General features: G+C 47.9%; 1 protein-coding gene across 1 annotated transcript; it reads right to left on the bottom strand.

Moving 5' to 3' along the window:
• Nucleotides 1-368: 368 nt before the first annotated feature.
• Nucleotides 369-23818, bottom strand: LOC140374605 (uncharacterized; the record flags this gene model as incomplete). The annotated part of the gene is made up of 12 exons (XM_072461536.1): nt 23695-23818; nt 20771-21075; nt 16216-16319; nt 13157-13370; nt 12470-12973; nt 11777-12190; nt 11082-11515; nt 5858-6035; nt 4646-4942; nt 2416-2629; nt 2205-2340; nt 369-651 (listed from the first exon to the last, which is right to left on the bottom strand). Coding segments are annotated over exons 1-12 (3207 nt in total), but the record flags the coding sequence as incomplete, so codon positions are not given.
• Nucleotides 23819-27927: the final 4109 nt, after the last annotated feature.

Below are 27927 nucleotides of genomic sequence, written 5' to 3'. Positions count from 1 at the left end.
AAAGGTTCCCACGGCTGAGATCTATTCAGTGGCGTTGTAAAGGTTTCCCACGGCTGAGATCTGTTCTGTGGCGTTGTTAAAGGTTCCCAAGGCTGAGATCTGTTCAGTGGCGTTCTTAAAGGTTCCCATGGCTGAGATCTGTTCAGTGGCGTTGTTAAAGGTTCCCATGGCTGAGAAGTGTTCAATGGCATTGTTAAAGGTTCCCACGGCTGAGATCTGTTCAGTGGCGGTGTAAAAGGTTCCCACGGCTGAGATCTGTTCAGTGGCGTTGTAAAAGTTTCCCATGGCTGAGATCTGTTCAGTGGCGGTGGCGTTGTTAAAGGTTCCCATCGCTGAGATCTGTTCAGTGACGTTGTTAAAGGTTCCCAAGGCTGAGATCTGTTCAGTGGCGTTGTTAAAGGTTCCCACGGCTGAGATCTGTTCAGTGGCGGCGTAAAAGGTCCCCATGGCTGAAATGGAGCTGGTGGTTGGTTTGAAGAATAGCCTCCCGGAGCAGAGGGTTCCTGGAGTGGCCTTCTTGTGTGAGTCCGTACGATGGTAAGCAGAGCACAGTAATCTTCTTCACTGCAGGTTCCAGGAGGGAAAAAGTGCTCCAGTCGCCCACTTGTTATTTTGTGGAGTAAGACGTGCAGCAGCGTTCCATTGTACAACCTGCACACAAGAGAACAAATGTGGAAAAATATGGAATTGTTAAGTTTGTTTTTGAGGATTTTAGGTATTTTGTCCGGGTTTATGCAGTGGCCGCTTTAGCTTGTTTTGTGTAAGATTTCCGACAAATCTAACTTTTACTATAATTTTGTCACATTATTATTTATATTAGTTTGGCCCTTTACAAATGTAGATGATCATCCCGATACCCAAAAAAAACCTTGACCAAAAGATCTCAACGACTTCAGACCACTAGCCCAAACATCTTTGATCATGACTGTCAGGGAACAACTGGACTGTCAGGGAACTACTGGACTGTCAGGGAACTACTGGACTGTCAGGGAACTACTGGACTGTCAGGGAACAACTGGACTGTCAAGGAACAACTGGACTGTCAGGGAACAACTGGACTGTCAGGGAACAACTGGACTGTCAGGGAACAACTGGACTGTCAAGGAACAACTGGACTGTCAGGGAACAACTGGACTGTCAGGGGACAACTGGACTGTCAGGGAACAACTGGACTGTCAAGGAACAACTGGACTGTCAGGGAACAACTGGACTGTCAAGAAACAACTGGACTGTCAGGGAACAACTGGACTGTCAGGGGACAACTGGACTGTCAGGGAACAACTGGACTGTCAGGGGACAACTGGACTGTCAAGGAACAACTGGACTGTCAAGGAACAACTGGACTGTCAAGGAACAACTGGACTGTCAGGGAACAACTGGACTGTCAAGGAACGCGTCAGTTCAGTTCCTAAGGGTAGGAAATTACTTTTGGCACCACAGCGTTCACACCACCATCGACAAAACACTGACACTGTTGAACCCCTCAAATATCTTGGACTAACGATTGACAATAAACAGATCCGGACATTCAAAATAGATCAAAGACTGTGTTGTCCGTAAGTAAAAATAACTTAATCTACGGCTTAAGTTATACACCAGAAACATCCGGCCTGTTTTTTTGATCATCCTGTTCTCCAACAATGCTCACGCTTGAAAAACAGAAAATTTTCACCAAAATATCCAGCGTAGCAGCAAATGTTCGCGGCTTACCTACTCCCAGTCTCTCAAAAGTAAATACTAAAGCCGTGACACGCGCCGCACGGCAAGTAACACAGGAAAACACCTCTGCAGCGTCCACTCTGCTGCTGCTTAGGACGCCGACACAGGACACTCAGATTCATTCCTACAGCCATAGCACTCATCGGGTCTTATAATGTGTGCAGTTTGAAGATAGCGAGCTGATATGGGAAAGAATCGACCTAAAAGTGATGTGTCCATCCCGGAGACACCTGTCATGCTGGCAATGTCAAATAAATATGGAAAAGAGTGTCTAGAATGCTATGTACGTGGTATGTAATTTCTTTGTGATTTTAATGCATTTTTCCTGTTGTGTGAAGCACTTTTAATTGCCTTGTGTATAAAATGTGCTCTACAAATAAACTTGCCAACATAATGAGAGCCAGTCCAGGCAGTAGATGATTTAGTTCTCAATTACCTACATTACGTAATATGGAAAGTTGTTGTATACAAAATAGTATAATTACCGTGCAATAGTCGGCTGTGGCAGAGGGCCTCCGAGCAGCTGATTCAGGAGAAAACTGTCTCTGAAACACGACTGCCATTGGTTCAGCTGGTGACACCAGTCCAAGTCCAAAGGTCTTCGCACATCTGGGTCCTGGGCTGCAACAGAAAAGACATGACGGTTAAACAGGGAGGACCTGAACACTCAAGAGGGATCAGAAGTCTGTCCTTTACCTGCTTCTGATCTGAGCTCGTCCCCTTTGCACCAGCCAATCAGCAGGGCCTTCAGCAGTGACAGGTCCGGAGGGGGCGTGGCCTTCATCAGCCAGTAGCAGGTGGCGGCCAGTGGGAGGGCCAGGTGAGACAGGCGAGGGGGCAGTGAAGAGAGAAACTGCCGGTTCAATCCCAGTGCGTCCAGCAGCACCTGTCGCCGCTGATCCTCTGTTTCCTGTGGAGAACACGACTTTAACGTCAAACACAGTCTGTAAAGTCGCACAGTGCAGTTTTACATTTCAGGCATCGACAGACTTGACACAGATTACAATGTTTACAGATGGGTACAGCTTTGGCTCGTTTTTAATCACGACTTGAGCCTTGAAGTGAACAGCTTAAGCCCAGATATATGTTTTTGAGTTCAGTTTACAGCGTGTGATTGAACTGTTATTACTCGAGGTGCTTCTAGTGACTCTGCTACGGGTTTGTCTCTGGATAAATAAAGTAAGGTCTGGTGCTAGAGTATGCATAACTTGAATATTAGTTTAAGCTGGCATTTGACACGTGGGCCAATTACAGAGCCCTTTGGAATGCCCATTTGAATGTTTAAAAAAGAAGAGCCACGTTAACACACTGTGCTCTGGATTCGAAATAAGATGCAAACTACTGTACTGCCTCTGGGGAAGTGTTGAATAGTGACATTTAAGATAAAAGCAGATTATGGTTCATTATGGCCCCTACCACCTCCCCCTTGTCCAAGGACTTTTTCTGATGGAGTAACCAGCTCTAAAACCAAGCTGTCGGAAGTGTCAGAGCTTACACTCTCTCTCTTTGGATCCTGATTTGAATCTTGGGATAATATCTGCTTTTTTCCATGTGGTAGGGAATTTATGGGATCTAATTTAAATTTGAATCTTTATTGTTGTAGCCTGCCTTCATACTGGCTGAAAAACTTAATTTTCCATCACTTGGTGTTGCCACGTCGACCACAACGGGTTTCCTCTGCTGTTTATCCACCACCACAATGCCATTACCATTCAGTCTGTATCTGGAAGTCCCACAGGATCTTTACTTAGTCACTCTCTACCACCTTTGGGGGTGTTTCCTACCTTGATCTTGCGGTTTCTGGTCCATACTCTGCACAGATGATTGATGATGATGAAAGATATCTTGATATCAGCCACTTAAGTTATGTTCCGGTGGTACATCCCATGTAGGGGCGTGTCCTCCCATGATGGTCCCTCCAGCACCTCATCCTCTGTTCCTCATTGTCTGAGACATTCACTGAGCACGTCATCTGTTGGAGCCTTGTCCTTTATGTACTTGTGGATCTTGGATGTTTCATCCTGGATAGTGGCTCTCACACTCTCTGGTCCACGGCCTTGCACTGTTACCATCCTTAATGTCTGCAATTGTTCCTTGTGGGAGTGAGACCCCTTCTGTGTGGACTAACTTCCCGTTCTTTGACACCATCAGACCACACTTCTCAAGCCCGAATGACGTCCCAATGTAGAACAGCAGTGGGGACAGGGCGCCTCATTGGTATATGCCACATCTGATGGATGCGTGTGCAAGTGGTTTACCATTGGGCTCAAGGGTGGTTTTCCCCAGCCGCATCGAGTTTGCAATGAAGGCTCTTAGAGTCCTGTTGATGTTGTACAAGCCTCAGTGATCCATGTGTGTGGCATTGAGTCAGATGCTTTCTTCTAATCAATCCAGGTAGTATACAGATTGTTGTGTCAGGATCTACAGTCTTGGACGACTGTGGTGTTTGGCCCTTCTGGGCTTTGCGCATGTATTGATCCATGTGCTCACTTATCTTACCGGCAATGATGCGTGACATGAGCTCCCATGTTGTGGAATGACAGGTTATTGGCTGATAGTTGGATGGGACTGTGCTCTTGGAGGGATCCTTCAGGATCAGGGGAGCCATTCAGGGTGAGTCCCTTTGCAGCTGGTTCATTTGTGCCGCGAGGCGCTCATGGAGTGTTTCTTTAGCCAGTATGTGTGAATCATGTCAGGGCCTGGTCTTGATGCAGAATGTGCTTTACCTACTCTAGGGCATTAATGTTGTATGTGCTTTACCTGCTCTAGAGTCTTGATGTAGAATGTATTTTCCTGCTCTAGAGCATTAATGTTGTATGTGCTTTACCTGCTCTAGAGTCTTGATGCTGAATGTCTTTACCTGCTCTAAAGTCTTGATGCTGAATGTGCTTTACCTGCTCTAGAGTCTTGATGCTGAATGTCTTACCTGCTCTAGAGTCTTGATGCTGAATGGGACCCCAGCGTCTGGTTGGACATGGGTGTATATGACGTTGAGTCCGTCTCTGTCGCGCTCCTCCACCCTCAGGCTTGTGTCGGGCCCCAGCAGGAGCCCGTACAACACCCTCCTCAGGGGCAGTGAGACCTCGTTAGCACTGGGCTTGTCCTTATGGTCCACCACCACACTCAGACCCACACGCTGAAAGTTCACCACGTCCAGGAAGTCCGAGCTGAACTGGGCGTTACTCACTGGGACTCTCATCCAATCAGGAACGACACCCACCATCTGCACAGAAGAATCGTGTATTTCAGCCTAGAAGCTTAACTTTTCTTTGACAAACAATGAGACAAACTTGCCAAACAGCTTTGCGTAGATCTAATATCTGCTTATTTAAAGTCACCTCAACTAAAATGCTCCGTAAGTCTTCAGGGCAGTTGGGCCGGAGAAGTGTCCAGCACATGTGACGCACTTCTGGAAAGGGCCACCGTGCAATTAAACTGACAAAGCCTTTTTGAAACAGCACCGATGTTGTCGTTTTGAAGGCGCAGGTGATGAAAACGTCCTCGGACTCACGTCGTACGGCAGCGTTCACATCAAACGGCCCTGTCGTGTATTCGAGCCACGTCCGCTTACGGTCGTCAACGCGGAGGACGAGCGCGAATACGAGACGAGGCGTGAGGTCGCTGAGGTCACTGCTCAGCGTTCAGAAGGAATAGAAACTCCAACTGTGCAGAGCGAGCTTGTTTGCCAACAGCAGGGGGAGATAAAGGACACTTCAACGCAATTAATTTCCTCCATATTTGGACTCAGAAACATGTTATTTAAGGATTCAAATATAATCCCTTAAACTGTGCGCTGCAGTGTGACGCTGTTTAATGGGATTTCTGCTGTTTATTTGCTTTTCTGGTTTTAGATGTGAGCAAAGCCTTTTATATCTTTTATCAGCCGCTGTAACGTTGTAAAATTTGATGATGTCATAATTTTAGACGTGGTCCGTGTAACTAAAAATGTCCTGTTTTTCTAAACGAAATAACCAAAATTGAAATTCACAAATGTCGACACTGATCATTATTTGTTTGGGATTTTCATCTCTTTCAGGTTTTTTTTTAATTGTCAGAGAAGACGCTGAGAGACAGTTTTTGTTTCATGTCCAGTAACAAGCCGGCTCGACATGAGGTGAAGTGTAGTGTTGCCTCTGACCTGCGGGGGCAGTGGGGGGGTGGTGCCCTCACAGAAGAACGCGCTCAGTGGACTCGGCGGCAGACAGTAGTGAGCGGCCGCCTCCTGCAGACTCCTAAGCTCCTCCTCCGTCTGCGGCTTGTTCTTCTCTGCGAGCGCGGCCTTCATCAGCTCCAGAGGACCGCCCACATCCAGACTCCTGCTAGAACCACACACACTGATAATCCACCACATTCTGTAGGTCACTGTTTCATCTAAAGGTCATTGTTTCATCTGTAGGTCATTGTTTCATCTGTAGGTCACTGTTTCATCTGTAGGTCACTGTTTCATCTGAAGGTCATTGTTTCAGCTAAAGGTCATTGTTTTATCTGTAGGTCATTGTTTCATCTGAAGGTCATTGTTTCATCTAAAGGTCATTGTTTCATCTGAAGGTCATTGTTTCATCTGAAGGTCATTGTTTCATCTGTAGGTCATTGTTTCATCTGTAGGTCATTGTTTCATCTGTAGGTCACAGTTTCATCAGTAGGTCATTGTTTCATCTGATGGTCATTGTTTCATCTGTAGGTCACTGTTTCATCTGAAGGTCATTGTTTCATCTGTAGGTCATTGTTTCATCTGTAGGTCACTGTTTCATTTGAAGGTCATTGTTTCATCTGTAGGTCACAGTTTCATCAGTAGGTCATTGTTTCATCTGTAGGTCATTGTTTCATCTGTAGGTCACTGTTTCATTTGAAGGTCATTGTTTCATCTGTAGGTCACAGTTTCATCAGTAGGTCATTGTTTCATCTGTAGGTCACTGTTTCATCTGACGGTCATTGTTTCATCTGTAGGTCACTGTTTCATCTGTAGGTCATTGTTTCATCTGTAGGTCACTGTTTCATTTGTAGGTCATTGTTTCATCTGAAGGTCATTGTTTCATCTGTAGGTCACTGTTTCATCTGTAGGTCATTGTTTCATCTGAAGGTCATTGTTTCATCTGTAGGTCACTGTTTCATCTGTAGGTCATTGTTTGGTCTGTAGGTCATTGTTTGGTCTATAGGTCATTGTTTCATCTGTAGGTCACTGTTCCATCAGCAGGTCATTGTTTCATCTGTAGGTCACTGTTTCATAAGTAGGTCACTGTTTCATCTGTAGGTCATTGTTTCATCTGTAGGTCATTGTTTCATCTGTAGGTCACTGTTTCATTTGTAGGTCATTGTTTCATCTGTAGGTCACTGTTTCAATTGTAGGTCATTGTTTCATCTGAAGGTCACTGTTTCATCTGTAGGTCATTGTTTGGTCTGTAGGTCATTGTTTGGCCTGTAGGTCATTGTTTCATCTGTAGGTCACTGTTCAATCAGCAGGTCATTGTTTCATCTGTAGGTCACTGTTTCATATGTAGGTCACTGTTTGATCTGTAGGTCACTGTTTCATCTGTAGGTCACTGTTTCATCTGTAGGTCATTGTTTCATCTGTTGGTCATTGTTTCATCTGTAGGTCACTGTTTCATCCCTAGGTCATTGTTTCATCTGTAGGTCGTTGTTTCATCTGTAGGTCACTTTTTCATCTGTAGGTCACTGTTTCATCTGAAGGTCATTGTTTCATCTGTAGGTCATTGTTTCATCTGTAGGTCACTGTTTCATCTGTAGATCACTGTTTCGTCAGTAGGTCACTGTTTCATCTGTAGGTCACTGTTTCATTTGTAGGTCATTGTTTCATCTGAATGTCACTGTTTCATCTGTAGGTCATTGTTTCATCCGTAGGTCATTGTTTCATCTGTAGGTCATTGTTTCATCTGCAGGTCATTGTTTCATCTGAAGGTCATTGATTCATCTGTAGGTCACTGTTTCATCTGTAGGTCATTGTTTGGTCTGTAGGTCATTGTTTCATCTGTAGGTCACTGTTCCATAAGCAGGTCATTGTTTCATCTGTAGGTCACTGTTTCATATGTAGGTCACTGTTTGATCTCTAGGTCACTGTTTCATCTGTAGGTCTTTGTTTCATCTGTAGGTCACTGTTTCATCTGTAGGTCATTGTTTCATCTGTAGGTCACTGTTTCATCTGTTGGTCATTGGTTCATCTGTAGGTCACTGTTTCATCTGAAGGTCATTGTTTCATCTGTAGGTCACTGTTTCATCTGTAGGTCATTGTTTCATCTGTAGGTCACTGTTTCGTCTGTAGGTCATTGTTTCATCTGTAGGTCAATTTTTCATCTGTAGGTCACTGTTTCATCTGAAGGTCATTGTTTCATCTGTAGGTCACAGTTTCATCTGTAGGTCACTGTTTCGTCTGTAGGTCACTGTTTTGTCTGTAGGTCATTGTTTCGTCTGTAGGTCATTGTTTCATCTGTAGGTCACTGTTTCATCTGTAGATCACTGTTTCATCTGTAGGTTGCAGTTTCATCTGTCGGTCACTGTTTCATCTGTAGGTCACAGTTTCATCTGAATGTCACCGTTTCATCTGTTGGTCATTGTTTCATCTGTAGGTCACTGTTTCATCTGTAGGTCACTGTTTCATCCCTAGGTCATTGTTTCATCTGTAGGTCATTGTTTCGTATGTAGGTCACTGTTTCATCCCTAGGTCATTGTTTCATCCGTAGGTCATTGTTTCATCTGTAGGTCACTGTTTCATCTGTAGGTCACTGTTTCATCTGAAGGTCACTGTTTCATCTGAAGGTCATTGTTTCATCTGTAGGTCATTGTTTCATCTGTAGGTCACTGTTTCATCTGTAGATCACTGTTTCGTCTGTTGGTCACTGTTTCATCTGTAGGTCACTGTTTATCTGTAGGTCACTGTTTCATCTGTAGGTTACTGTTTCATCTGAAGGTCACTGTTTCATCTGAAGGTCATTGTTTCATCTGTTGGTTATTGTTTCATCAGTAGGTCACTGTTTCATCCCTAGGTCCTTGTTTCATCTGTAGGTCATTGTTTCATCTGTAGGTCACTGTTTCATCTGAAGGTCATTCTTTCATCTGTAGGTCATTGTTTCATCTGTAGGTAACTGTTTCATCTGTAGATCACTGTTTCGTCAGTAGGTCACTGTTTCATTTGTAGGTCATTGTTAATCTGTAGGTCACTGTTTCGTCTGTAGGTCATTGTTTCATCTGTAGGTCATGGTTTCATCTGTAGGTCATTGTTTCGTCTGTAGGTCATTGTTTCATCTGTAGGTCATTGTTTCATCTGTAGGTCACTGTTTCATCTGTAGGTCATTGCTTCGTCTGTAGGTCACTGTTTTGTCTGTAGGTCATTGTTTCATCTGAAGGTCATTGTTTCATCTGTAGGTCATTGTTTCATCTGTAGGTCATTGTTTCATCTGTAGGTCACTGTTTCATCTGTAGGTCATTGCTTCGTCTGTAGGTCACTGTTTTGTCTGTAGGTCATTGTTTCATCTGAAGGTCACTGTTTCATCTGTAGGTCATTGTTTCAACTGTAGGTCACTGTTTTGTCTGTAGGTCATTGTTTCATCTGAAGGTCATTGTTTCATCTGAAGGTCATTGTTTCATCTGTAGGTCATTGTTTCAACTGTAGGTCACTGTTTTGTCTGTAGGTCATTGTTTCATCTGAAGGTCATTGTTTCATCTGAAGGTCATTGTTTCATCTGTAGGTCATTGTTTCATCTCTAGGTCATTGTTTCATCTGTAGGTCATTGTTTCATCTGTAGGTCATTGTTTCAACTGTAGGTCACTGTTTTGTCTGTAGGTCATTGTTTCATCTGAAGGTCATTGTTTCATCTGAAGGTCATTGTTTCATCTGTAGGTCATTGTTTCATCTGAAGGTCACTGTTTCATCTCTAGGTCATTGTTTCATCTGTAGGTCATTGTTTTGTCTGTAGGTCATTTTTTTGTCCGTAGGTCACTGTTTTGTCTGTAGGTCACTGTTTTTTCTGTAGGTCATTGTTTTGTCCGTAGGTCACTGTTTTGTCTGTAGGTCATTGTTTTGTCTGTAGGTCACTGTAAATCGCAAAGTTGAGCTAAAACGGCTTCAGTGACTCACTGTTTTAAAAAAATATAATTCGAAGAACACGATCAGGAACGTTGAGCGGGGAATGTGCAGATTGTGGCGCTCAACAGTCCCGCCCACTTCCAAATCAGACCCACCCACTTCCAGGTTTCTCATTCATAATTGCATTCTGGATTTATGAATAATTAAAAGGCCTCACAGAGGCTGTGCTGCAACTGTTTCAGTTAATAACTTTTAGGTTCATAAAGTTTCTGTAACACATTTTTACTAAAATGATAGTTGTTATGCTCATTGCGTAAAACTTTGTTGATTAGAACCAAGCAAGTTGTTTTAAAGTCCTTTCATGTGGTCGTTTACAATAGTGTGTTGAAGCCATGGAGTGGGAGGAGCCTTGGGCAGGTACTCATCAGTGATGAGGGGGCTACAGCCAGCTTACAATAGGATGTTTACATTCCATTAAAGGGCCGTAAGGTACAAAGAAGAGAGCGGAAACTGTCAAGACCCTTCATCAGGAGGTCGCCAGTGGGGGCGGGGCTTACTCAGACTAGATCCACAGATTGAGAATGACTTGGATGTTCTAAAACAGTGTCCAGATGAAACAACAGAAGCTTTTTATACAACGTGTGAATATTAACCAAACTATTGTCATGCATTTATATTATATTTCTGTGTCGTACTTATCATATGGGACACGATATTCTTACTGTGTACTTTCTGTGTACTTTCTGTGTACTTTCTCATTATCTGTGAACTGGTACAATCTTAAAGCTGACATGTCTTTATATCAGACCCAAGCAACATCTTTATAAAACAGTTGAACTGTGGGAGGAGCTCGGCTGCAGACCAAACAACATGTTTTCACCAAATAAAGACCTTGAGAAGCTCCTCCTCTCTCAGTCTGTTACAGACTAAACCTTCTGACGGTCGAGTCCTGAAGATCAGTCTCACCAACGTTTGGTTTAGATTCATCGGTTAAACGTCCTTGGAGGAGTTTGTAAAAGTATAAAGTGTAAACATGTTCACATTTCAGAGATTTCCCCATTGGAATAACATGAGAGGTTTATGTCGTCGCTACGGCTACGACGCAACAAATATGACATGAGTCTCATTGACTTTTTTGATCTGATGCCAAAATGGCTCAAACTAAACATTTAACCCTCATGTGTAATGTTCTTTCTGTAGGAGGCGCTGTTCTCCAAATGAGTTTGTTTCACTTCAGTGCAAATGGCATTTCACATTTGGGAATTTTTAGAAATTCTAGCTGCGGTTTACGGCTTCGCTACAGAGACTGTGACCACTGTGGTACTGACCACTGTGGTACTGACCACTGTGGTACTGCACACTGTGGTACTGCACACTGTGGTACTGCACACTGTGGTACTGACCACTGTGGTACTGCACACTGTGGTACTGACCACTGTGGTACTGCACAGTGTGGTACTGACCACTGTGGTACTGCACACTGTGGTACTGCACACTGTGGTACTGACCACTGTGGTACTGACCACTGTGGTACTGCACACTGTGGTACTGACCACTGTGGTACTGACCACTGTGGTACTGACCACTGTGGTACTGGCCACTGTGGTAATGACCACTGTGGTACTGACCACTGTGGTACTGTACACTGTGGTACTGACCACTGTGGTACTGACCACTGTGGTACTGCACACTGTGGTAGTGCACACTGTGGTACTGACCACTGTGGTACTGCACACTGTGGTACTGACCACTGTGGTACTGCACAGTGTGGTACTACACAGTGTGGTACTGACCACTGTGGTACTGACCACTGTGGTACTGCACACTGTGGTACTGACCACTGTGGTACTACACACTGTGGTACTGACCACTGTGGTACTGACCACTGTGGTACTACACACTGTGGTACTGACCACTGTGGTACTACACAGTGTGGTACTGACCACTGTGGTACTGCACAGTGTGGTACTACACACTGTGGTACTGACCACTGTGGTACTACACACTGTGGTACTGCACACTGTGGTACTGACCACTGTGGTACTGCACACTGTGGTACTGACCACTGTGGTTCTGGCCACTGTGGTACTGACCACTGTGGTTCTGACCACTGTGGTACTGGCCACTGTGGTACTGACCACTGTGGTACTGACCACTGTGGTACTGCACACTGTGGTACTGACCACTGTGGTACTGACCACTGTGGTACTGCACACTGTGGTACTGACCACTGTGGTACTGACCACTGTGGTACTGACCACTGTGGTACTGGCCACTGTGGTACTGACCACTGTGGTACTGACCACTGTGGTACTGGCCACTGTGGAAATGACCACTGTGGTACTGACCACTGTGGTACTGCACACTGTGGTACTGACCACTGTGGTACTGACCACTGTGGTACTGCACACTGTGGTACTGACCACTGTGGTACTGCCCATCGTAACTCGGAACAGCAGTTCTACTTTGATAAACTAACCCTAACTCTGAGACTCTGAGGTTAGACTCTGAGGTTAGACTCTGAGGTTAGACTCTGAGGTTAGACTCTGAAGTTAGACTCTAACCCCGGGGTAAGCTCTGAGCTCTTGCCTGATCCATCGCAGCAGAGAGAACATGTCGCCTGTCCACAGAGGTACCACTGTGGTACTGCACAGTGTGGTACTACACACTGTGGTACTGACCACTGTGGTACTACACACTGTGGTACTGCACACTGTGGTACTGACCACTGTGGTACTGCACACTGTGGTACTGACCACTGTGGTTCTGGCCACTGTGGTACTGACCACTGTGGTTCTGGCCACTGTGGTACTGACCACTGTGGTACTGACCACTGTGGTACTGGCCACTGTGGTACTGACCACTGTGGTACTGACCACTGTGGTACTGCACACTGTGGTACTGACCACTGTGGTACTGACCACTGTGGTACTGCACACTGTGGTACTGACCACTGTGGTACTGACCACTGTGGTACTGACCACTGTGGTACTGGCCACTGTGGTACTGACCACTGTGGTACTGACCACTGTGGTACTGGCCACTGTGGTAATGACCACTGTGGTACTGACCACTGTGGTACTGCACACTGTGGTACTGACCACTGTGGTACTGACCACTGTGGTACTGCACACTGTGGTACTGACCACTGTGGTACTGCACACTGTGGTACTGACCACTGTGGTTCTGCACACTGTGGTACTGACCACTGTGGTACTGCCCATCGTAACTCGGAACAGCAGTTCTACTTTGATAAACTAACCCTAACTCTGAGACTCTGAGGTTAGACTCTGAGGTTAGACTCTGAGGTTAGACTCTGAGGTTAGACTCTGAGGTTGGACTCTGAGGTTAGACTCTGAGGTTAGACTCTGAGGTTAGACTCTGAGGTTAGACTCTAACCCCGGGGTAAGCTCTGAGCTCTTGCCTGATCCATCGCAGCAGAGAGAACATGTCGCCCGTCCACAGAGGTTCCGTCACGTAGTCGTTTCCCGCCATGACGGCGAGCGCAGGGAGGAGCTGTGGGCGGAGCTGGATGACCTCACAGAGTCGGGAGGAGAAGTACCTCCTACACGGGATGTACCCGCGCACGCCGCACTGCAGCACCTGGCGCCACCTGCAGGACACACAGGACACCTCATGTGAACGCGCCCCCTACAGGATGGACAGATCATAACAACACAAATCTAACATTTTTTAGATGTATAATTTCACAATAAAGTGGTGTTGAACATAAAGAGCAGGATCAGACGATGAGGACGCTCTGCTTTGTGTCCAGGCTTTGGAACAACACAAAGAGAACAGCCCTGATGCACTTCTGTCTCGAACACGTTTCACACAAGTAACAGAGTAAGAACTGGAAACATCTTCGTAAAGAGGTAAAAGGTCATGACAGACAAGGTATAACTCACCGTAAAGTCACGCTCGGCCAGACACGGGACTTTATTTACGACTTAAACCAGATGCTCACCCTCCCCGCTGCTGAATCCCTCATCCATGCCTTCATCTCCTCCCGCCTTGACTACTGCAACTCCCTCCTCACTGGCATCTCCTCCCATTCCCTCCACAGACTCCAAATGGTCCAAAACTCCGCTGCCCGCCTCCTCACCCACACCCGGTCCCGTGATCACATCACTCCCGTTCTCCGCTCTCTCCACTCTCTCCCCATCAAGCAGCGCATAAACTTTAAAATACTCCTCCTCACCTTCAAAGCTCTTCACCACCTTGCCCCCCCCCCTACCTGTCTGACCTCCTCATCCCCCACCGCCCCACCCGAGCTCTCCGATCCTCCTCCTCTCTCACCCTGACTGCACCAACATCCCGACTCAAAACTTTTGGCGACAGAGCATTCTCCCGAACAGCACCCCGACTCTGGAACTCCCTCCCCCAACCTGTCCGCCACTCTCCCTCACTCACAACATTCAAATCCCGCCTAAAAACATACCTCTTCACCCAAGCCTATGACCTCCCCTACCCCTAGCCTCCTCTACCCCATTGCCTACTCTTCTACCCCCTGTTACATCCCCATCTTTTTCTCTCTACTTCTTCTGTCTTGTTCATTTTATCTGTATATTAATGTGTATTGTACGTGTTGTCCCCCCTGTCTGTAAATACCCCCCCCTTTTTTATTATGTTCAGCGTCTTTGGGTCACTGAAAAGCGCTATATAAATAAAAGTTATTATTATTATTATTATTAGATGTGGCTCGTGAGGAAGTGTGTTTGGCTTTACACAAACACACTTCCAGAGCCACTTTATTTTGTCGAATTAATGTTTATGTACATTTTGTGTAAATTCTGCATAAACTTTGACTGGAGTGAGTGTCCCTGGTGTGATGTCACTTCCTGTCGTTTTCTACAGATTTTTCATCGTCTTCTCCACAAATATCGGCTCGATCGGTGTAAAATTATCATTTATATGTACAACAAGTATAAACACAACAGATAAAGTCAGAATTAGGGTCACTGTCACTTTAAGGAAACAACTTAAACCCACAGTTAGAAATGGCAAAAAGGAAGTGGAACTATTTATACATTTCAGTGTCACTTTAGACCAGAAGCTGAAGTGGGTCGTTTGCTCTCTCGTGTCCAATCATGTCGTGCTAAACCTGTGGGTGGGTCTAAAGTGACCCAGTCGGGACCCTCCAACGGGAACCGTCACCTTCATTGGCCTTGTGTCTAAAATGTGTTTGAGGTCAGAGCCGCCCTCTCAAGGTCAGAGCTGCCCTCGAGGTCAGAGCCGCCCTCTCAAGGTCAGAGCCGCCCTCGAGGTCAGAGCCGCCCTCTCAAGGTCAGAGCCGCCCTCGAGGTCAGAGCCGCCCTCGAGGTCAGAGCCGCCCTCTCAAGGTCAGAGCCGCCCTCTCAAGGTCAGAGCTGCCCTCGAGGTCAGAGCTGCCCTCGAGGTCAGAGCCGCCCTCTCAAGGTCAGAGCCGCCCTCGAGGTCAGAGCCGCCCTCGAGGTCAGAGCCGCCCTCGAGGTCAGAGCCACCTTCTCAAGGTCAGAGCCGCCCTCAAGGTCAGAGCCGCCCTCGAGGTCAGAGCCGCCCTCGAGGTCAGAGCCACCCTCTCAAGGTCAGAGCCGCCCTCAAGGTCAGAGCCGCCCTCTCAAGGTCAGAGCCGCCCTCGAGGTCAGAGCCGCCCTCGAGGTCAGAGCCGCCCTCGAGGTCAGAGCCACCCTCTCAAGGTCAGAGCCGCCCTCAAGGTCAGAGCCGCCCTCTCAAGGTCAGAGCTGCCCTCTCAAAGTCAGAGCCGCCCTCGAGGTCAGAGCCGCCCTCGAGGTCAGAGCCGCCCTCGAGGTCAGAGCCGCCCTCGAGGTCAGAGCTGCCCTTGAGGTCAGAGCCGCCCTCGAGGTCAGAGCCACCCTCTCAAGGTCAGAGCCGCCCTCAAGGTCAGAGCCGCCCTCTCAAGGTCAGAGCCGCCCTCTCAAGGTCAGAGCCGCCCTCGAGGTCAGAGCCGCCCTCGAGGTCAGAGCCGCCCTCGAGGTCAGAGCCGCCCTCTCAAGGTCAGAGCCGCCCTCTCAAGGTCAGAGCCGCCCTCGAGGTCAGAGCCGCCCTCGAGGTCAGAGCCGCCCTCGAGGTCAGAGCCACCCTCTCAAGGTCAGAGCCGCCCTCTCAAGGTCAGAGCCGCCCTCTCAAGGTCAGAGCCGCCCTCGAGGTCAGAGCCGCCCTCGAGGTCAGAGCCACCCTCTCAAGGTCAGAGCCGCCCTCAAGGTCAGAGCCGCCCTCTCAAGGTCAGAGCCGCCCTCTCAAGGTCAGAGCCGCCCTCTCATGGTCAGAGCCGCCCTCGAGGTCAGAGCCGCCCTTGAGGTCAGAGCCGCCCTCGCAAGGTTAGATCCGCCCTCTCGAGGTTAGATCCGCCCTCTTGAGGTTAGATCCGCCCTCTTGAGGTTAGATCCGCCCTCTCGAGGTTAGATCCGCCCTCTTGAGGTTAGCTCCGCCCTCTCGAGGTCGGAGCCGTGTTGTACCTGAAGTGTTCACTGGGCAGCATCCCGCCGTTCATGGGGAAGATGAAGAAGTCGCTGTCCGTGGAGAGCACGGGGCAGATCCACTCGTGAGCCAGCGCCGCCGCCTGGAGGCAGGGGGAGGAGTCACTGTTATGTACGATAATATACTACAGGGTAAGAAAGTGTACTGCAGTTCCATTGGCCAACAGTTAAATAAAACCTCTTATCAGAACTTCTTGTACTGTAAAAGTTTTTTCTTAACTAAAAAATAAATGATCATATCCAGTCCAGTCCTTTTTCTCGACTGTTAAAAGAGTGAAATCTTTGAAATGTGAGTGTTTTAGTGAAAACTTAAGTTGAATAAAGGATTTAAGCAAAAGCTTTGATTTGTATTTTCTTTTTCACATGTTTTTACCAGTGTCGTGGTCAGAGCAACTGACCAATACAATCTAAAATGACGTCTGTCCCAACTATATCTAAAGAGTTCTAAAATACTTCCAAATAAGCCTGTTTCCCCCTCTCTTCTGTTGCTGAAGCCTCTACAGGCCGCTGAGCAGTACTGCAGGAAGCTTGGTTCTTCTTCTCCTGAAGCTGCTCAGTCTGTGGGCGTGTTCAAAAGGCTCGTTCATGCTCCGCCCTCTAACATGAGCTTTTAGAACCAGAGCGGACAGCAGCCCTAACTGAGCATGTGCAGAGGAGAAGAGAAGCTCTAACTGAGCATGTGCAGAGGAGAAGAGAAGCCCTAACTGAGCATGTGCAGAGGAGAAGAGAAGCTCTAACTGAGCATGTGCAGAGAAGAAGTGAAGCTCTAACTGAGCATGTGCAGAGGAGAAGAGAAGCCCTAACTGAGCATGTGCAGAGGAGAAGAGAAGCTCTAACTGAGCATGTGCAGAGAAGAAGAGAAGCCCTAACTGAGCATGTGCAGAGGAGAAGAGAAGCCCTAACTGAGCATGTGCAGAGGAGAAGAGAAGCCCTAACTGAGCATGTGCAGAGGAGAAGTGAAGCTCTAACTGAGCATGTGCAGAGGAGAAGAGAAGCTCTAACTGAGCATGTGCAGAGGAGAAGAGAAGCCCTAACTGAGCATGTGCAGAGAAGAAGAGAAGCCCTAACTGAGCATGTGCAGAGGAGAAGAGAAGCTCTAACTGAGCATGTGCAGAGAAGAAGAGAAGCCCTAACTGAGCATGTGCAGAGGAGAAGAGAAGCTCTAACTGAGCATGTGCAAAGAAGAAGAGAAGCCCTAACTGAGCATGTGCAGAGGAGAAGTGAAGCTCTAACTGAGCATGTGCAGAGGAGAAGAGAAGCTCTAACTGAGCATGTGCAGAGGAGAAGAGAAGCCCTAACTGAGCATGTGCAAAGAAGAAGAGAAGCCCTAACTGAGCATGTGCAGAGGAGAAGAGAAGCTCTAACTGAGCATGTGCAGAGAAGAAGTGAAGCTCTAACTGAGCATGTGCAGAGGAGAAGAGAAGCCCTAACTGAGCATGTGCAGAGGAGAAGAGAAGCCCTAACTGAGCATGTGCAGAGGAGAAGAGAAGCTCTAACTGAGCATGTGCAGAGAAGAAGAGAAGCCCTAACTGAGCATGTGCAGAGAAGAAGAGAAGCCCTAACAGAGCGTGTGCAGAGGAGAAGTGAAGCTCTAACTGAGCATGTGCAGAGGAGAAGAGAAGCTCTAACTGAGCATGTGCAGAGGAGAAGCTCTAACTGAGCATGTGCAGAGGAGAAGAGAAGCCCTAACTGAGCATGTGCAGAGGAGAAGAGAAGCTCTAACTGAGCATGTGCAGAGGAGAAGTGAAGCTCTAACTGAGCATGTGCAGAGGAGAAGAGAAGCCCTAACTGAGCATGTGCCGAGGAGAAGTGAAGCTCTAACTGAGCATGTGCAGAGGAGAAGAGAAGCTCTAACTGAGCATGTGCTGAGGGGAAGAGAAGCTCTAACTGAGCATGTGCAGAGGAGAAGAGAAGCTCTAACTGAGCATGTGCAGAGGAGAAGAGAAGCTCTAACTGAGCATATGCAGAGGAGAAGAGAAGCTCTAACTGAGCATGTGCAGAGGAGAAAAGAAGCCCTAACTGAGCATGTGCAGAGGAGAAGAGAAGCCCTAACTGAGCATGTGCAGAGGAGAAGAGAAGCTCTAACTGAGCATGTGCAGAGGAGAAGAGAAGCTCTAACTGAGCATGTGCAGAGGAGAAGAAAAGCTCTAACTGAGCATGTGCAGAGGAGAAGAGAAGCTCTAACTGAGCATGTGCAGAGGAGAAGAGAAGCCCTAACTGAGCATGTGCAGAGGAGAAGAGAAGCTCTAACTGAGCATGTGCAGAGAAGAAGAGAAGCCCTAACTGAGCATGTGCAGAGGAGAAGAGAAGCTCTAACTGAGCATGTGCAGAGGAGAAGAGAAGCCCTAACTGAGCATGTGCAGAGAAGAGAAACCCTAACCGAGCATGTGCAGAGGAGAAGAGAAGCTCTAACTGAGCATGTGCAGAGGAGAAGAGAAGCCCTAACTGAGCATGTGCAGAGGAGAAGAGAAGCCCTAACTGAGCATGTGCAGAGAAGAAGTGAAGCTCTAACTGAGCATGTGCAGAGGAGAAGTGAAGCTCTAACTGAGCATGTGCAGAGGAGAAGAGAAGCTCTAACTGAGCATGTGCAGAGGAGAAGAGAAGCCCTAACTGAGCATGTGCAGAGGAGAAGAGAAGCCCTAACTGAGCATGTGCAGAGGAGAAGAGAAGCCCTAACTGAGCATGTGCAGAGGAGAAGAGAAGCTCTAACTGAGCATGTGCAGAGGAGAAGAGAAGCTCTAACTGAGCATGTGCAAAGAAGAAGAGAAGCCCTAACTGAGCATGTGCAAAGAAGAAGAGAAGCCCTAACTGAGCATGTGCAGAGGAGAAGAGAAGCCCTAACTGAGCATGTGCAGAGGATAAGAGAAGCCCTAACTGAGCATGTGCAGAGGAGAAGAGAAGCCCTAACTGAGCATGTGCAGAGAAGAAGAGAAGCTCTAACTGAGCATGTGCAGAGGAGAAGAGAAGCTCTAACTGAGCATGTGCAGAGGAGAAGAGAAGCCCTAACTGAGCATGTGCAGAGGAGAAGAGAAGCCCTAACTGAGCATGTGCAGAGGAGAAGAGAAGCTCTAACTGAGCATGTGCAGAGGAGAAGTGAAGCTCTAACTGAGCATGTGCAGAGGAGAAGCTCTAACTGAGCATGTGCAGAGGAGAAGAGAAGCTCTAACTGAGCATGTGCAGAGGAGAAGAGAAGCCCTAACTGAGCATGTGCAGAGGAGAAGAGAAGCCCTAACTGAGCATGTGCAGAGGAGAAGAGAAGCTCTAACTGAGCATGTGCAGAGAAGAAGAGAAGCCCTAACTGAGCATGTGCAGAGAAGAAGAGAAGCCCTAACAGAGCGTGTGCAGAGGAGAAGTGAAGCTCTAACTGAGCATGTGCAGAGAAGAAGAGAAGCTCTAACTGAGCATGTGCAGAGGAGAAGCTCTAACTGAGCATGTGCAGAGGAGAAGAGAAGCCCTAACTGAGCATGTGCAGAGGAGAAGAGAAGCTCTAACTGAGCATGTGCAGAGGAGAATTGAAGCTCTAACTGAGCATGTGCAGAGGAGAAGAGAAGCCCTAACTGAGCATGTGCCGAGGAGAAGTGAAGCTCTAACTGAGCATGTGCAGAGGAGAAGAGAAGCCCTAACTAAGCATGTGCAGAGGAGAAGAGAAGCTCTAACTGAGCATGTGCAGAGGAGAAGAGAAGCTCTAACTGAGCATGTGCAGAGGAGAAGAGAAGCTCTAACTGAGCATGTGCAGAGGAGAAGAGAAGCCCTAACTGAGCATGTGCAGAGAAGAAGAGAAGCCCTAACTGAGCATGTGCAGAGGAGAAGAGAAGCTCTAACTGAGCATGTGCAGAGGAGAAGAGAAGCTCTAACTGAGCATGTGCAGAGGAGAAGAGAAGCTCTAACTGAGCATGTGCAGAGGAGAAGAGAAGCTCTAACTGAGCATATGCAGAGGAGAAGAGAAGCTCTAACTGAGCATGTGCAGAGGAGAAAAGAAGCCCTAACTGAGCATGTGCAGAGGAGAAGAGAAGCCCTAACTGAGCATGTGCAGAGGAGAAGAAAAGCTCTAACTGAGCATGTGCAGAGGAGAAGAGAAGCTCTAACTGAGCATATGCAGAGGAGAAGAGAAGCTCTAACTGAGCATGTGCAGAGGAGAAGAGAAGCTCTAACTGAGCATGTGCAGAGGAGAAGAGAAGCTCTAACTGAGCATGTGCAGAGGAGAAGAAAAGCTCTAACTGAGCATGTGCAGAGGAGAAGAGAAGCTCTAACTGAGCATGTGCAGAGGAGAAGAGAAGCCCTAACTGAGCATGTGCAGAGGAGAAGAGAAGCTCTAACTGAGCATGTGCAGAGGAGAAGAGAAGCCCTAACTGAGCATGTGCAGAGGAGAAGAGAAGCTCTAACTGAGCATGTGCAGAGGAGAAGAGAAGCTCTAACTGAGCATGTGCAGAGGAGAAGAGAGACGTCCCACGGTTCACTTGGACAGTGGAGAACATTCAAACAGCACAAAGTCTCACTGAAACGTAGCGACTGTTGAACGTGCCCCAAAGCTCACCTGTGGGTCGGCCTCGGTGTAACTGCGGATCAGCGGGACCTTCAGGCGGTCCAGAGTCTGCCTGAACACCTCCCAGATGAGCGTGGGTAAGATGCCCCTGGCCCGGCCCGTCACCGCTGCATCATGGGCCCTCTGGATGCGCTGCTCCGCTCTCCTTTTCTCAGTTTCCCGTTTCTGACCCGAAAAATCCGCACAGCCGTCGAAAACCACGTACGGAGCGATGTCGCAGACCCTCAGCGCCCCAAAGAACTCCTCAAGCAGGTCCTCGAAGGCCCCGTACTCTCCCCCGTGGGTCTGATCCAAGTCTGGACGAAGGACATAGGATTGTCCCATGGAGAAGGAGTTTAGAGAAGAGACTGTGTAAGTGGAGGGCAAAAACATAAAGCCTGGCAGGATGATTTGAGTGTTAGCAGGACATGAACCGTCCAAAAACATTTCAAGTTAAAGACCGTTGCTATATTCACTGTGACAATCTGTGCACTGGATATTTAGTAGGTTAAAAAAATGTACGTGAGAAATTGACCAGTATTTATAGTTCCATCATCGATGAATCAAACAAACCTACAATAACACACAGAAGATTCCTTTTGTCGCGTTATATGCTATTATTGTGCGTCAAATCATAACTGTTGAGTCGTTTCCATGGATTCTGGCTCTCGTTTAGAGTCTGGTTGCTAAGTAACAGCTGCGGAGTTACCTCTACCTGTGTCAGAACAGGAAGTACAATTATAAACTCATAAATAAACTAAAAAATGGTATCTGAAATATAATTAGTTCTGTTTCCTCTTTATATGCTGCCGTTAGGTCACATGATCAGGTCACATGGCATTAACTTCCACTGCTCTGCAGACGACACTCAGAGCGATAGAGTAGACAGACTTAGTGCTTGTGTGAAGGAGATAAAAACCTGGATGACACTTCATTATCTGCTTCTTAACCCTGAAAAAACCAAGGTCATTGTGCTGGTCCTAAACATGTACGAGATGCTTTATCTGAGCAGATAGTCACACTGGACAATGTCAGTGTAGCCTCCAGTTCTACTGTAAGAAACCTCAGAGTCTTATTGGACCAGGAGCTCTCATTTAAAGCTCATATAAATCAAGCTTGTAAAACAGCCTATTTCCATCTGCGTAATACAGATCAAATAAAAAGAATCCGGCTTAAAAGCGAAGCTGAAAAACGTCTCATGCATTTGTAACGTCTGGATTCTCTTGTAACTCCTGCTCGCAGCAGGTCCCAAAAGCTCCATAAAAAGCTTTCAACTGGTTCAAAATGCAGCAGCAAGATTACTAACAGGAAGATTACTAACAGGAACTAAAAGAAGAGAGCACATTACGCCGGTGCTGGAGTCTCTTCACTGGCTCCTGTCAAGTTTACAATCACATTCAAACTCCTCCTCCTGACTTACAAAGCCATAAATGACATGGCCCCTCCCACCTCAAAGATGCTATAGAACCATCTCACCCAAACAGAGCTCTTCACTCTCAGAATGCTGGCCTTCTGGTGGTCCCAAGAGTCTCTAAAAACACAGCAGGAGGTAGAGCCTTCTGGTGGTCCCAAGAGTCTCTAAAAACACAGCAGGAGGTAGAGCCTTCTGGTGGTCCCAAGAGTCTCTAAAAACACAGCAGGAGGTAGAGCCTTCTGGTGGTCCTAAGAGTCTCTAAAACCACAGCAGGAGGTAGAGCCTTCTGGTGGTCCCAAGAGTCTCTAAAAACACAGCAGGAGGTAGAGCCTTCTGGTGGTCCCAAGAGTCTCTAAAAGTACTGTAGGAGGTAGAGCCTTCTGGTGGTCCCAAGAGTCTCTAAAAGTACTGTAGGAGGTAGAGCTCCTGTGTTATGGGATCAGCTCCTGTCCATGTGACAGAGCCGGTTATAAGCCGCCATAAGCACGTCATAAGCCCGTCATAAGCATGTTAAAAGCATGTGTTAAAAGCATGTCATAAGCACAATATAAGCACGTTATAAGCGCGTCATAAGCAAGTCATAAGCACGTCATAAGCCAGTTATAAGCAAGTTGTAAGCGCGTTAAAAGCGCCTCATAAGCGCGTCATAAGCACAATATAAGTACGTTATAAGCGCGTCATAAGCAAGTCATGAGCACAATATAAGCATGTTATAAGCACGTCATAAGACAGTTATAAGCATGTTGTAAGCGCGTTATAAGCGTGTCATAAGCCAGTTATAAGCATGTTATAAGCGCGTTATAAGCGCATCAGAGGCCCGTCATAAGCGCGTCATAAATACGTCATACGCCCGCCATAAGCGCGTCATAAGCACGTCATAAGCCAGTTATAAGCCCGTCAGAGGCCCGTCATAAGCACGTCAAAAGTACGTTATAAGCACGTTATAAGCGCGTCATAAGCCAGTTATAAGCCCGTCAGAGGCCCGTCATAAGCAAGTCATAAGCACGTTATAAGCAAGTCATAAGCACGTTATACGCCAGTTCTAAGCGCGTTGTAAGCGCGTTAAAAGCGAGTCATAAGCAAGTCATAAGCACGTTATAAGCGAGTCATAAGCAAGTCATAAGCACGTTATAAGCGAGTCATAAGCAAGTCATAAGCACGTCATAAGCCAGTTATAAGCACGTTGTAAGCGCGTTATAAGCGGGTCATATGCACGTTATAAGCACGTTATAAGCATGTTATAAGCTGTCATAAGCCAGTCATAAGCCGTCATAAGCACGTTATGAATCAGAATGACGTCACACGAGAGCAAGGCAAAACAATGTGAGATTTTAGCTCTTGTGGTTTGTTGTAGTTTCAGGCTTGATTTGTGTAAACCTCCCTCCACCCACAGCGCAACACAACCGGGAATAACCATGTTTGTTCTCTCTTTTCCACACGTTTGTTCTCTCTTTTCCACACGTTTGTTCTCTCTTTTCCACACGTTTGTTCTCACATTTGTCCGCACATGACGCGCGCTCACCTGAAGTGAAGTACAGCTGATACACGAGCCCGGAGCCGTCTATCACAAGGGGCCCCGCGCCGAACAGCTCGTCCTGGTAAACGTCATGACTCTTCACGAGTGCGGTCAGTTTGCGGATGCCCATTTCCACCTGATTTGCGCCGTTTCTCTGCGCACTTTGTCTTTAGTTTCGTTTTTGACCATAAGTCCCAGAGTGTCCCCCCCGCCCGGGTCCGAGGGTCCGGAGTTGTTGTTGTTGTTGTTGTTGTTTTATGGCGGTTGGCATCCGAGTGTTGCATTACCGCCAGACTTTGTTCCTCAGACTTTTCGTAGTTATTCCTCAGACTTTTCGTAGTCCTCAGACTGTCGTAGTCCGTAAAAGTACTCCTTCCATTGCTTTGGTGTTACAAAGCCCATGAGGTCATGATATGTCTTTGTGACTAGAATAGTTGTTGTTGTTTCAGAGACCAACCGGCTTTATTCCAGGGAGACTCTTCTTCATCTTCCTCTCCTTCTTTGACGTTCGGTGCTTCCACCGTACAGCTTTATTCTTTAGGCTTCATTCTATAGGCTTTAATATTTCCACTGATGTCGCTGCTTGGTAGCCGTGCGTCTTTGAGACTGGGCGAGGACAGGAGACCACCCCCACCCCCATCTCGTCACTCTGATCACTCTGACTCCCCACAAGCAGACCCCCATCACTCCGACTCCCATTTAGCGCCTTTAGCCTGTTTTCTATATCTGCCCAATCAAGCTCCTTTGTTCCAAGGAATCTCCCTGCAGCTTTAGCAATGATCCTGAACCTTTCAGTTCTGCTTTGAGTCTGAGCAGCACAGTTTACAACATCCACCATAAAGAGTACAAAATCCTCTCTATCCACAACCAGGGTATTCTCATTAATTCTGGAACCTGCACACTTGGGACCTCCACTCTTGAAACCTTCACACTTCTTGGGAGCCACGCTGGCCTCTCTCATTTCGCCCTGGCTGGGAGCAGCGCTGGCTCCTCTCTCTGTATTTACTCTAAACTCGTTACTTGAAACTTTCTTGACTGCATCTGCATAGGATATACCTTGAGAGACCTTAATTTTCTGCACCTCAGCAGCTCTTTTGCTAAACCTGCATCCCCCGTAGGCAGAGCTATGTTCTTCCCCAGAGTTACAGCACTTCAGTTTTGCTCCCACGTCACACTTCCCATACTCATGATCTCCTGCACATTTACCACACCTTTGCCTCCCTCTACAGACCGCTGCAATATGCCCAAAGCGCTGGCACTTAAAGCAACGCAGGGGCGGCGGAACATATGGCCTGACGCTATAGCACATGTACCCAATGAACACCTTACTAGGCAGGCACCTCCCTTCAAGTGTTACCATTACCGACAAGCTGTCACATCTTACCCCAGACCGGGTCACCTTCAAACGCCTAGCGTCCACCACCGTAACTCCCGTCAAATTCTCCTTAAATTCATCCACAGACGTCGCCGTAGGGACACCTACGATAACTCCTCTGACCGTGTTTCTTTCAGCATCAGACACAAGAATGTCCTTTCCACCCAGACGTTTAGTTCCAATCGCCTTCCGTTGCTGAGCCGCGTCCTTGCACACGACCAGCAGCGAGCCATCCCTAAGGACACTCGCACTCTTGATCACTCCCACAGCTACAGTTAGGCTCTTTGACAATACCACTGAATTCCACTCCTTAAAGGATGCACTATCCTGTGCAAGCTTTATGATCACCTTACAGTCTCTGCTCTCACTCCGGATATCAATTGCTTCAGCCTCATCCTGCTGCTCATTCCCAGAACCCTCGGACGAGCTAAGGGACTTTTTACGTTTCCGGGCACGTGCAGCCAGAAAAGGCTGCTCCTCCACGCCGTCCAGAACGTCTTCCATCCCCGATCCACTCTCCTCCGCCATCTCCCGTCTCTCCAGACCGGGTGTTGTCCCTCACCGGGTTGTTTCAGAGTGAGAGAGCGCGTGGGGGTCTTTTATGACCGCTGCAGGTCACGTGATGTGCGCCTGGAACCACAATTACTGATTTACTGTATCTGTCTGTGGAGGGGAGTGTGGGCGTCCCCAGAGCGCGTGTGCGTGCGTGAGTGCCCGTGCGTGCGTGAGCGCGTGTGCGTGCGTGAGTGCTGCTGCTGCTGCTGCTGCTGCTGCAGCTGCTGCTGCTGCTGCTGCTGCTGCTGCTGCTGCTGCTGCTGCTGCTGCTGCTGCTGCCGCCTACTGGAGATGTACGTCCCAGACTTTAGACTTTAGACTTTAGACTTTAGACTTTAGACTTTAGGCTTTAGACTTTAGGCTTTAGACTTTAGACTTGTTGTTGTTGTTGTTGTTTTATGGCGGTTGGCATCCAAGTGTTGCATTACCGCCAGACTTTATTGTTGTTGTTGTTGTTGTTGTTTTATGGCGGTTGGCATCCAAGTGTTGCATTACCGCCAGACTTTATTCCTCAGACTTTGTCGTAGTTGTTGTTGTTGTTGTTGTTTTATGGCGGTTGGCATCCGAGTGTTGCATTACCGCCAGACTTTATTCCTCAGACGTTTCGTAGTCCTCAGACTCTGTCGTAGTCCGTAAAAGTACTCCTTCCATTGCTTTGGCGTTACAAAGCCATGAGGTCATGATGTGTTTTTGTGACTAGAATAGTTGTTGTTGTTGTTGTTGTTGTTGTTGTTGTTGTTTTATGGCGGTTGGCATCCAAGTGTTGCATTACCGCCAGACTTTATTCCTCAGACTTTGTCGTAGTCCTCAGACTCTGTCGTAGTCCGTAAAAGTACTCCTTCCATTGCTTTGGTGTTACAAAGCCCATGAGGTCATGATATGTCTTTGTGACTAGAATAGTTGTTGTTGTTTCAGAGACCAACCGGCTTTATTCCAGGGAGACTCTTCTTCATCTTCCTCTCCTTCTTTGACGTTCGGTGCTTCCACCGTACAGCTTTATTCTTTAGGCTTCATTCTATAGGCTTTAATATGTCCACTGATGTCGCTGCTTGGTAGCCGTGCGTCTACGAGACTGGGCGAGGACAGGAGACCACCCCCACCCCCATCTCGTCACCCCGATCACCCCGACTCCCCACAAGCAGACCCCCATCACTCCGACTCCCATCCAGCGCCCCTAGCCCGTTTTCCATATCTGCCCAATCAAGCTCCCTTGCTCCAAGGAATCTCCCCGCAGCTTTAGCAACGATCCTGATCCCCTCAGCTCTGCCCTGAGTCTGAGCAGCACAGCCCACAACATCCACCATAAAGAGTACAAAATCCTCTCCATCCACAACCAGGGCATTCTCATCAATTCTGGAACCTGCACACCTGGGACCTCCACTCCTGAAACCTTCACACTTCTTGGGAGCCACGCTGGCCTTTCTCATTTCGCCCTGGCTGGGAGCAGCGCTGGCTCCCCTCTCTGTATTTACTCTAAACTCGCCACTTGAAACTCTCTTGACTGCATCTGCATAGGACACACCCCGAGAGACCTCCATCCTCTGCACCTCAGCAGCTCCTCTGCTAAACCTGCATCCCCCGAAGGCAGAGCCATGCTCTTCCCCACAGCTACAGCACCTCAGCTTTGCTCCCACGTCACATCTCCCACACTCGTGGTCTCCTGCACATCCACCACATCTCTGCCTCCCTCCACAGACCGCTGCAACATGCGCAAAGCGCTGGCACTCAAAGCAACGCAGGGGCGGCGGAACACACGGCCTGACGCTACAGCACATGTACCCAATGAACACCCCACTAGGCAGGCACCTCCCCTCAAGTGCCACCATCACCGACAAGCTGTCACATCCTACCCCAAACCGGGCCACCTTCAAACGCCCAGCGTCCACCACCGCAACTCCAGTCAAATTCTCCTCAACTTCATCCACAGACGTCGCCGCAGGGACACCTACGACAACTCCTCCGACCGTGCCTCTCTCAGCATCAGACACAAGAATGTCCTTTCCACCCAGACGTCCAATTCCAATCGCCTTCCGTTGCTGAGCCGCGTCCCCGCACACGACCAGCAGCGAGCCATCTCCAAGGACACTCGCACTCCCGATCACTCCCACAGCCACAGCCAGGCTCCTCGACAATGCCACTGAATTCCACTCCCTAAAGGATGCACTATCCTGTGCAAGCTCCACGATCACCCCACAGTCTCCGCTCTCACCCCGGACATCAACAGCCTCAGCCTCATCCTGCTGCTCATTCCCAGAACCCTCGGACGAGCCAAGGGACCCTCTACGTTTCCGGGCACGTGCAGGCAGAAA

The sequence above is a fragment of the Eucyclogobius newberryi genome, unplaced genomic scaffold, assembly GCF_026437365.1.
Source record: "Eucyclogobius newberryi isolate DKJ021-1_F unplaced genomic scaffold, fEucNew1.0.hap1 SCAF_3, whole genome shotgun sequence".
Classification (NCBI taxonomy): domain Eukaryota; kingdom Metazoa; phylum Chordata; class Actinopteri; order Gobiiformes; family Gobiidae; genus Eucyclogobius; species Eucyclogobius newberryi.
The sequence above is the reverse complement of the archived record's forward strand: the minus strand, read 5'-3'. Positions and strand labels throughout refer to the sequence as shown.